Here is an 11,267-nt window from a genome sequence, read left to right as displayed (position 1 = left end):
CACCAATGCCTGGATCCCATCCCCAGAGATTCCACTGTAATTGATCTGGAGCAGGGTCTGGGAATGGATTACCCAATTAGAAATGACTCTAACGGGCAGAGTCATGTTCCAGATTGTTCCTTGCAGGATTGATTGTAATGGTTAAAAACTGGGTAATGGAGAAATAAATTTGGGAGATACATGTGCAGCGGAAGACTCTTCAGAGTGGAAAGGAAGGAATATGAAGTGGAAGACAGATGAAAGTTAAAAAGATATATACATTATGATGCCATGTATATTACATTTAAAACAACAAAACAACGTTACGTATCTGAATGATTGCATAAATAGTAAAACTATGAATACAGGCATGGGAATTAAAATTGGCCAATCCAGGAATTAGGGACAAGTATAGAGCCAGTTTCTCTCATATTTGTAATTTTTAATTTTTTAATTGTGGTAATGAATACAGGGGTGTTTCTTATATATTTTTTGTCTATACTTATTTGAGTGCCTGGAATAGTTCACTTAAAAAGCAAGGGGGCAGACCAATGGTATAGATTGCTTTCATTTGTACTTTTTTTCTTTTCTTATGTTTCATTTTGTATACTTAAAACAAAAATTTTTAAAGATTTTATTTATTCATTTGAGACAGAGAGATAGAGAGAGAGCATGAGCAGGGGGGGAAGCAGAGGGAGAGGGAGAAGCAGGCTCCCCGCAGAACCAGGAGCCGGGAGCCAGCTGTGGGGCTCGATTCCAGGACCCTGGGATCATGACCTGAGCTGAAGGCAGACGCTTAACCATCTGAGCCACCCAGGCGCCCCTACTTAAAACAATTTTTAAAAGATTTTATTTATTTGTCAGAGAGAGAGCACAAGCAGGGGGAGCATCAGGCAGAGGGAGAAGCAGGCTCCCCGCTGAGCAAGGAGCCCAATGCGGGACTGGATTCCAGGACCCTGAGATCACGACCTGAGCCAAAGGCAGACGCTTAACCAACTGAGCCACCCAGGTGTCCCAAAAGAATTTTTTTTTTTAAGTAGGCTCCACACCCAGCATGTAGCCCACTGTGGGGCTTGAACTCAAGACCCTGAGATCAAGACCTCAGCTGAGATCAAGAGTGGGAAGCCTAACCAACTGAGCCACCCAGGTGCCCCAAAACAATGTTAAAACTCTAAAGTGAAGCCCCTCTCCAAAAGGAAAACTTGCAGTTCTTTTCAACATGGAAATACAAATGCAAACGCAAGTAAAGCATAGCTGTACATTCTTATCCTTCTCCCCCAAAAGGTCAGCACATAATAGACATCCAGTTCTGATTTTTTTTTTTTAAAAACCTAATTTGTCTTGGTTATCTTTCCAGGTAAAAAGGAGCTTCCTTAGCCCTGTACCACTGTGTAGTATTATGGGATTATGCCTGGTGAGTCTGGAGAACAGCCAGGAGGCCCCGTGTGGCTGGAGGGAGTGAGAAAGCGGGAGAGGGCGGGAAAGCTGAGGGTGGGATAGCGGTGATAGGAGAGGACAGAACGACGTCTATGGGCTGCAGTGAGGACTTGGGCTGTTACCCCGGGTGAGGTGGGAGCCCTGGAAGATTCTGAGCAGAAGAGAGAAGTGCCTGTACACGAGTGCTCACGTCGCCTTCTGGCTGCTGTGGAGGGACCAGCCTTCGGGGAGAGGTGGCGGGAGCTGGAGCACCAGGGTGGAGGGACCGTATTGGTTCAAGTGGGACATAATGGCCGTGTCCGGGTGGGGGACTGAGAGGAGTGAGAAGTGGATGGATTCTAGGTAGACTCTGAAGCGGACGGGACTTGCTGTCATATCAGATCGGGGATCGGGGGTGCGGGGAGGCAGGCAGAGAAAGAGAGGGATTAGCGGATCTCCAAACTTTGGGGCCTTAGCACCTGGCAGGAGCTGCCATCAGGCGGGTCTAGAGGACAGCGAGAGGGCGGGTTGGGGGACGCCCAGGAGCTCAGATGTAGCGGGGTGAGTGGGCAGCACCCTTGCACCTCCAGGTGCGGCATCCAGAAGGTAGGCGTCCTGGGCGCGGCCGCCGCGCAGTCCCGAGAGCCGCCGCCAGAGGGCGAGCGCGCCCCATCGCCCTCCGCAGCTCCGCGGGGCGCGGGAAGAACGGGCCCTGCCGCTTCTCACGGCCCCCGCGGCCGGCCGCTCCTCGCCTGGGTGCGAAATGCGGGCCACGGAGGTGCCAGGGCGCGGCTCGGACCCCCCAGGCATCCCCGGGGCTCCAAAGCCTGGGACGCGGCTCCCACCCTCTTTATGTGTTTCCAACACTCCAGCCTCCACACCCGACCAGGCTGTTCCCACCGCCTCGAACGCCACCTCAAGGCTCTGCAAGAATGTCACCTCCTCAGGGAGGCCTTCTCTGACCACCCTGGGGGCAGAAGCCCCCGCCCTGACACCTGTAAGGCACCTCCTATTTAAATAACTTCACACGGAAGGCTCTGGAATCCTCTTGTCTTGCCTGTTTTCTGCACCACAGTTTCAAATCCACAGTGAGGACCCATTTCTGTCTTGGCCTCCGGAATCTCCAGGGCTCAGAATTATGCCTGGCCTCTAATAGGGGCTAAAGAAAAAATAACTAAAATGATGTTAATCATAGTTTACTCGTGGTTCTACTGTATCAGCCTCTGTTCTAAGCTGCTTACGTGAATTATCTCGGGGGTCCTCAGAGCAACCCACCCAGCTAGGGAGTGTTGATAACACGTTACATAGATCTCCGTAACAGAAGAGGAAGCTGAGGCCCAGAGTGGTTAAGGGGGTTGACAGAGGTTGCACAGCTCTAATGTTGCAATGCTGAGGCTGAAACCCAAGAAGCCTGGCTGCACTGTCTAGTTTTGCAAACTGGATGGATGGTGCCCCTGACCTGGGAAGAAGCCCCTCAGAGCCTCCAGGCATTGTGCCCCTGACCCCGTGTCTCGAGTCACGCCTTTCCCGGTCGCCACAGCCCACCCACCCACAGACCCAGCCCCCAGCCCCCCCGCCAGGCTGGGGGGAGGGGTGGGAACTCAGCAGGCCTCAGTTTATTTTCCTCCCCACTGTGGGTTTGCAGAGATGCCTCCTGAGCTGCCCAGCTTGGGGGCAAACCGTTAAAAGCGGGTCCGAAGGGCTGAGACTCCCCTCATCAGACAGCAGGGTTGACTGCCCAGGACCCTGAGCCCAGTCCCAGACTGACTGACAGACGGACGGATGTTCCTCGGCCAGTTGATCGCTCTCCTGAGCCTGCTCAGTGGGGCCCAGCTGCACACAGGCTCTGGGAGGCCTGGATTCCTGGGTCCCCCATCTCAGCTCTGGGCTGCCACCAATCAGACCCGGGCTCTGGGCCGAGGGACCCTAGGCTCCCAGGTACAATCCTCTGCCCTCAGCAGCTGGAAGGCCTTCTTGGGTCTGCAGAAAACTGGGCGGCTGGGGAGAGGTAGCCTGCACCATGGGCAGGAGGTGGCCCCCACCATGTCTCTGCCATTGGACCCGCAGGAAGTGGCCCAGGAGATGTGCAAGGCTGTGCCATACACTCAGGTGAGGATGGGTGGGGGAAGGGGAGGGCGGAGTTTCGGCATGGGCAGAGAGCACAGAGTGTGGTCCCGCACAGATCTGGGGTCAAGCCTCGCATCCTCCATCTAAATGTGTCCTAGCCTCAGTTTCCTGTCTTATAAAATGGGGCTTAAGCCTCTCCTACCCGACCATGCAGTTTACCTCCATCCTGTCTCTCACCCAAGTCTATTTTTCCATTTAATGGCCAGAGGGCACCTGTGAATACCGGAGTCCCATTCCCTCCCTCCTCCACTCAGAACCCTCCATGGCTCCCACTTCACTCGGAGCAAAAGCCATGTCTTTCCCAAGGCCCACAAGGCCCTGCACTCTCTGCCTGTCACCTCCCCGACCTCACCTCTTCCCACTCTCCCCCTCACCCACTTCACTCCTGCCACACCAGCCACATGGTTTTTTATCTGGACACACCCAATGTCACAGCTACCTCAGGGCCTTTGCACTGGCTATTCCCTTTTGCCTCTACCATTCCCCCCAACTCCCCGAGCATTCTGTGGCTCCTTCTCTCACCTGCTTCAGGTTTTTACTTAAACATCACTTAAAAGTGCAGGACCTTCCACCCTGTTGCCCGTTTCCTGCTTTATTTCTCGCTGTAGAACACATCACCTAACATATATAACTGATTCTGTAATTACATTTATCATGTCTCCCTCACTAGGATGTCAGCTCCACCAGGACAGGGATTATATTATGCTTTGTTCACTTCTGTATCCTGATCTCCAGGCCTGTGAGCAGAACCAGGAACATGATAGGCCCTCAGTGTTTGTTGAATGAATAAATGAATAATAGTATTTGCCTCCTAAGGGCTCTTGGGTGGTTGAATGAGACAGGTATGGGTAATGGGCATTCAGTCCGTGCTCCATAAGAGCTGTGGGAACTCAGAGCATGTGCCTAGAGCCCCAGCTTTGGTGCTCGGTGTACCTGGCTTCAAGTTAATGCCTTCACTGATGATTTCTGTGTGACCCGGGGGAAGTGGCTTCCCGTCTCTGAGCCTCATTTCCTATGTTTGCAAAAACAGACTTAACAATAGACATAGATTCGTGCACCGTGTTTGGAGCTATGCCCTACAAGGTGTCCGTTCCCAAGACCCCCTGACTTGTTATTCATTCAGCAAATTTTGGCTGAATCCAGGTAACACAGGGGTGACTGCATGGCCTTGGGCCAGCTACCTTGCCCTGAATCCTGCCCCAGTTGTTCCATGCTGCCATGCACACTGCACCCAGCCGAGGGAACCCCTGGCCTGGGACCCAGCTGTGTACCCTCTCTCAGCTGCCCCAGGATGACACAAAGGCGTTCTAAGGGTTCGAAGGCCTTCAGCAGCTGTGTGGCTTTAGGTGAGGGACTGCTCCGAGCCTCCGTCTCCTCATCTGTAAATGAGGATCATAATGTTCCAGCTTGGAACACTGTGGGAGGAGTGAGTTCGTCGGAGGTGAGCAGTGTGGGCCCCGGCCTGGTGTTAGGGCTCAGCAAGCATTAGTTTTTGCTATGATGTGCCTGCTGAGCCTATGGCCATAAACAAAGCAGAAAACGTCCCTGTCTCCAGGTAGCTTATATTCTAGAAGAACATCCAAAGAGACAAGACTATAAATTACTGGGAGCCCATGAAGAAAGAGATTGGCTCGTTGGGATAGAGACCACCAGGTGGTGATATTTCCCTTTGGGGGGCTTCTGAGGAAGGAATGAGTTGGGATGAGCTCAGGGGTGGGGGGAGGGAGGAGCTCAGGTGCCGGGCTCAGCAGAGGCAACAGGCCAGAGGTGGGCTTGCATTTGGCATATTGGAGGAGCAGTGAAGAGGCTGGGGTGGCTGGGGCAGAGTGAGGGGAGGGGGTTGACGAGGGTGGGCGTGGCAGGGCGGCAGGAATGCAGGGGTTAAATAGAGAAGGGCCATGATCTGGGGGTGAGTTGGTAGAGCCACTTAGTTGGAGGGGATCATAGGAGGAACTTTTATTGGACGCTGTGTGCTAGGCAAGGGGCTAAGGGCTTTCTGTTTAACCACCCCCCCCGCCCCGGCTCCTGTAAACCGCCCCTTCCTGCCAACCCTCATTCCTAGAGGTGGCGGCAGATTCCCTGATGCCAATCCCCAGGCTACCTCATCATCGTCTCCTGCTTGAGAGAAGCAGCCCTTCCTTATATCAATCCTCTTTGTTGAAAGGGCTAGATTGATTTCTCTTTTTCCTGGCTGAACTTCCACGATTTCACAGGTGAGGAAACAGGACCAGAGAGGTTGAGTAGCTTGCTCCGAGTCACACAGCCAGCAGATGGCGCTCAGGATCGGAACCCGGGCCTCTCGAGTGGGGGTGGAAGTGGATGGGAGATGATTCTCCCATTCGGGCCCCAGATTCCACTGCCCTTGACCCGTATCCCTGCCCCAGGTGCTCTCCCAGCCCGGCTGCACGGCCGTTCACCTCCGCAATCACCTCTGCTTTGGCTACTGCTCCTCCCTCTACATTCCCAGCTCGGACCCCACCCCACTCGTCCTCTGCAACGGCTGTGTGCCCACTCGCAAGCGCCGGACACGTGTGGTCCTGTGGTGTCGGGCGAGCAGCCCAGCCTCCCGTCGACGGATGAAGATGTCTACTGTGCTGGTTGAAGGATGTCAGTGCAGCCCGAGGGCATGATCTGAGCTTGGTGGACAGACACACAGACGCACACAGCTTGGAGAGATGGGGGGAGATGTGCCCAGAAAGACGCCGACCTGGATCATAAGCACTGGGTCAAGAGACCGGGGACACAGGGACAACCAGACGGGGCTCCAGAGCCCTTGCCCCGTTCCCGGGGACACCAGACGCATCCCCAACGGGGATCATAGCACACACTTACGGAGCACTCCGTTTGCCCGGCCCCACGCTAAGCGTTTGACACGCACTACCTCATGTCATCCTCAGAACAGCCCAATGAGATAGGGGCTGGTATCATCCCATTTCACGGAGAAGGAAACTGAGGCTCTAAGAGGCAAAGTCTCCCGCTCCAGGTCACATGGCAATAAGTGACAGATCTGGCATTGGAATCCTAGGCAGTGTGGCAACCAATTTTAACCACCAGGCTGGACCCCCCGCCTCGCAGAATGAAAGACACACTCCCAGCTACGGGGAGGACAGATGGTCTCACACAGACCAGGAGACACAGGGATGACCCCCATCCTCGGGACCCCAAGAAACCAAGGCAGGGAGGCCCATGAAGCTGCAGGGTGGGGGAAACGTGGGCTCCCCAAATCAGGGGCAGGACCTGTGTGATCCCAGTTGCCCCTCTTGCCCCACCCCCTCAAGTCTCCACCCAGCCCCACGCATAGCGTGGCATTAAACAGGAACCATAACGGTTGGCCAAGCCCAGTTGTGCGTGTGCGTGTGTGTGTGTGTGTGTTCCTCCAACTGGGGTTCCCTGGGAGCGGGTGGCCCTGTGCTGGGGTGTGGGCAGCAGGGGTGCTCCCTCCTTAGCTGGGCACAGGGTCTGCAGCGCAGGAGGGCAGCCTGGCTTTGGGCGGCTGGAACCGGGGCCCTAGCAGATGGGCCCGTCTGGCACAGACGCGGGGACATGTGGTGCTGTCGGGGTTGCCTCCAAATGCCCCCCGGAGCGTGGGGCGGGGGGGGCGGCCAGGCCCCTCTCAGCCCTCTTCCTGCCTCAGGAAGGAAGGCCCCAGGTGAGGGGAGCAGAAGGAGGGGACCCGAGGAAACAGATGGGCCAGCAGGGCGTGGGAGCCTGTGACCTCTGACCCTACAGGCCTGCACAGAGGGGTGGGAACAGGCCAGGCTGCCAGCTCCCAAGGCCCTGGGTGGGGGAGGGCCGCGAGGGGCCCACAGGGGGCGCCACTCTCCCTCCTCCCTCCAGGGTTCCGTGCCAAACCCCAGGCCGAGTCCGAGTGGGCAGCTCAGCCCTGGCACCATGGGCACCCCTCTCGCTGGCAGGCACGAGGCCGCTGCTCCCCCCCCTCAGCTGTGCCCACCTCCTGCCAGCCGGGGAGCCAGCTGGGAACCTTGGTGCCAGGGGGCCCCCGGAGTCCCTGCCCCCTCCTGGGCAGTGCCAGCCGGCCCCCACCCCCGCCCCCCAGGCCCAGTAATGGGTGGGTAATGAGTGCTGGGGGAGCGGGGGAGGGGCAAGGGATGCAGGTGCTACAGGAGCTGGCACGGGGGCCGCTAATCAGGTTTGCCAACGCCATCTGTCACCGCGCGAGCATCTGGGGCTCAAGGTGACCCTGTCACCCCCAGTTACAATTATGAGTTTGGCATCTGTATTAAAGCCCGCCAGCCGGCCAGGCAGGGGAGGGCTGGGGTGGGCACGGGGGTGCACGGCAAGCCCTGTCCCGGGGGTCCTGTTCCCAGGGGCTGCATAGCTGCCAAGGCACAGGGCTTCTCCATGCTCGGGGGAGTGCGTGTGTGTGTGTGTGTGCGCGCGCGCGTGTGCGCGCATGTGTGTAGGCCTGTGCCAGCTCCCACAGTCCTATGAGTGTGTCTGGATGCAGGGCACAGAACCCAGGGTGTCCTGGGTTTTTGTGTATCTCTGGGTATGGTGGCTGTGTGTGTGAGCTTGGTGGGCTGGGTGCGGGCGGGGTGGGGGAGCTCTGAGACTGCATGGGTGCACAGACGGACATGGGTCCGTGTGCTGGGAGAGGGGCATATGGCAGTTCCAGGTTTCTTAAGGTGATGCTGTGTTGCCAGGCTGTAAGTGTGTGTGTGTGTGTGTGTGATTGTCCGTGTGTATCTGCAGTGTGTGGTGTTGTACGTGTGATGGTCACAGGCTGTATGTTTTGGGGTGTGGGTCTGCAATATCCTATTGAAGTGTGTATGTGTAAACACACAGGGGCGGCCGCTGGGACCAACCCCTGCTGCCCAGGGTCTAACGTGGGAGGCTTGGGGAAGGTAAGGGGCTGGCTCTGAGGAGGGTTTTGGGCTCTGGGTTCTTGGATCTGGATTCTGGGTCCTTAGTTTTAGATTCTGGCAGATAGGATGTAGATGTTTGGATTCTAGATCCTGGGCATTTGGACCTGGATTTTAAATTCTGGAACCCGAGTTCTGGGATCTGGAATCTAGATCTTGGTATCTGGGAGTCTAGATCCAGATTCTGGATTCTGAGCTCTGATTCTGAATTCTGGGATCTGGATTTCAAACTCTGAATTCTGGGTCTGGGTTCTTGCTTCTGACCCTGGCTTTCGGTCTCCAGGCTCTGTGCTAAGCCTGGGCCTGTCCTCTCTGCCCTTCTATTCAGGCTGGGCCACTGGGCCGCCCACCATCTCCCCACGTGATGGTTGCAGGGACCATACATGGCCACCAGGGGACACCCTTGGTCCAGGTTTGGGCCAAGTTGACCCAGACAGGCAGAAGTTAGGGAAACACCCTGGCCTGGCTTGACCCAGCCCTTTGAGGCAGAGTGAGATGGGGCTTCACTTCCTTCCGTTCCCTTCCCAATCTCCACCGCCGACAGGTGTCTGTATGTGAAACATGGAGAACTGGCCCCTGCAGCCCCACAGACCCCCAATCTGGACCAGGGGACAGGAAGCCAGTCCGTGGGGTCAGACCAGGGGGAGGGCATGTGTGTCCAAGGAGGTGTCACTGAATGTAGGGAGACATGTGCAGATGAGAGAGAGCGCTCTGTGTCTGGGATGGGTGTTCCCATGAGTGTGAGCCTGTGTGGTGATGTGTGGCTGTGTGTGACCACGACCACATGTCTGGCAGGGTCCTTGTGTGATGGTGCATCTATGGGGCTCTGGTGTGGGGAAGTAGTCCCTGTCGTGGGTGTGCCTGACTGTAACCGTGACTGTGAGTGTCTCTGGGTGTCTGTGGATGGATCCGTAAGCGTCGCTGTGTCTGTGAAGTTGTCTCAGAGCATCTGGGCAGTGTCCCCAAGGACTGGATCTCGGTGTTGATGGTGTCTTGTTGTGGGTGTGTGAAGATGTGTAGGACAGAGGTTTGCTTTCTCAGAGTGTCAAGCAGGGGGAGGCGAGTCATGGAAAGGGGAGTGGAAAGAAAAATAAGGGGAGTGGAGAAGGGACTGAGGTGGGTGGGACCAGAGACCCTCGGAGCTTTCCCTTCATTTCCTTCCTGGGTCCCCCTGACCCTCCATCTGGCTGGGTCTCCTCCCACCTCTCAGCATCTCCGACTTTGTCTGGGGGTCCTGGTCCTCTGCCTCCTCCCGTTGCCAGGCGCTGCGCCGGGCACAGCGGGCCTCTGTTTCCCACCCAGCCTTCGTCTTCCATCTCCATCCCCTGCTCTGCCTCTCCTTGGCCCTCCTCGACTCTGTCCGGCTTTCCTCGTTTGTGCATTTCTCTCCATCTCGCAGGTCTCTCCTATCTCTGTCTCTCCGCAGCTGTCTCTCCCCCTTGTCTTCTAAGCGTTTTTCTTTTCCCATCTACGGCTCTGTCTGTCTCTTCCTACCTCTTGTCTCTCCCTGCCTTTCCATCTCTCCCCATCTCTGTCTTTCTCCGCCCGGTCTCCCGGTCTCTGCCGGCCCGGGTGGGTCCGGGTGGGTCCTGGACAGCCTGGCCCGGGCGCCGCGACGAACAATGCCCCATTCACGCGGCCCGTCGGCGCCATGGCAACGCGCCCGCCCCGCCCTCCCCGCGCGCGGGCCGCGCGTGCCAAGAGGATGCCATGGTTACGTCAGGCGCGTGCCCGCCCCGCGCGCCGCCGCCCCGCGCGCTCTTGAAGGGGCCGGACCAGCAGGGGGCGCCCGGCCGCAGCCTCTGCGTGGAGTTAAGAGGGACCGTCCTTCACCGGGCCTTCAGGGACTCAGTGCCTCAGTTTCCCGTTCTCTAAAACGGCAGGGGTGGGCAGAGTGAGATTGTGGTGGGTGCGTGCGTGCGTGTGTGTGTGAGAGAGAGAGAGAGAGAGCAAGAGAAAGTGAGGGAGACACAGAGATAGTCCATGAAGTTGCTTTTTGGGGGTGGTTGTGTGTGAGTTTGCATCTGAGAGTCAGTGGAACTGCATGTATGACCGTGTGGGTCCATGTTGGCACACTTATGTGGGTGTTTCATGAGAAGTAGCTCGAGGTTTGGAGGTGACTGTACGCCCATGTGTATGCGTGTGTGTTTTCATGCCTGTGCGTGATAGTGTCTATGTAGTTTGGGTGTGATGGTGTATCTGTGTGTTTGTGGTCGTGTGACTGTGTACCTCTGTGTTTGCATGTTGTGTGTGTGTGTGTTTTGTGTCTGTGGTTTGGGTGTGATTGTGTGTTTGTGGTTGTGAGTTCATGTGATTGTGTGTGTGCCTGTATTTGCATGTCTGGGGTGTGTGTGTGTGGTGGATGGCTGTGTTGTTGGGTGTGGTTTTGATTTTGTAGGACTGTTGTTTGTGTGTCTGGGGGTCCATGTTCACAGATTCATGTGTTTATGTATGGAACTGGGGGTGGGCTCTGAGGACTGCTGGGGCTTGGCTGAGCCCCCCCTCACCTGAGGGCCTCCTGGCACAGAAGGGGGTGCCCAGCTGCCTGGGACCTCCGACTCCCCACAGGTTCAAGAGCGCCCCAGCTGATGAATATTCATGAGGCGGGGGGGGCTGGCACCCACTGCCTACAGCTGCGAGTCCATTAGCCCCCTGGCTCTCCACACACTGACTGCAGCGGGGCGGGGGGGGGGGTGTCAGAGTGGGCCTGTCCCTGTCTCCACGACTTGGGAGGCTGGGGGGTATCCTAGTGACTATAGCGGGGGCCATGTCAGAATGCTTGGCTGCTTGTGGGGACAGCTAAGGGGCTGTCTCAATGTTGTGACAGGCACTGGGGAGAGCGACTGTTGTGTGACAGGATGT

The 11,267-nt window shown here is 56.7% G+C and overlaps 1 protein-coding gene across 1 annotated transcript; it reads left to right on the top strand.

The window, feature by feature from the left end:
- Positions 1-846: 846 nt before the first annotated feature.
- DAND5 (DAN domain BMP antagonist family member 5) lies at positions 847-7,121 on the top strand. The gene is made up of 2 exons (XM_045863861.2): positions 847-3,504; positions 5,907-7,121. Exons 1-2 carry the CDS (start codon positions 3,178-3,180, stop codon positions 6,150-6,152), a joined length of 573 nt encoding a protein of 190 aa, XP_045719817.1. The 5' UTR covers positions 847-3,177; the 3' UTR covers positions 6,153-7,121.
- Positions 7,122-11,267: the final 4,146 nt, after the last annotated feature.

This window comes from Mirounga angustirostris, unplaced genomic scaffold (genome assembly GCF_029215605.1).
Source record: "Mirounga angustirostris isolate CCGP_5_RB_7025 unplaced genomic scaffold, mMirAng1.0.hap1 SCAF_1, whole genome shotgun sequence".
Lineage (NCBI taxonomy): Eukaryota > Metazoa > Chordata > Mammalia > Carnivora > Phocidae > Mirounga > Mirounga angustirostris.
The sequence above is the reverse complement of the archived record's forward strand: the minus strand, read 5'-3'. Positions and strand labels throughout refer to the sequence as shown.

Coding starts and splice junctions, on each gene's coding strand:
- DAND5 (XM_045863861.2), top strand. CDS start 3,178: ATGTTCCTCGGCCAGTTGATCGCTCTCCTGAGCCTGCTCAGTGGGGCC. Junction 3,505..5,906: donor AGGCTGTGCCATACACTCAG/GTGAGGATGGGT, acceptor TCCCTGCCCCAG/GTGCTCTCCCAGCCCGGCTG.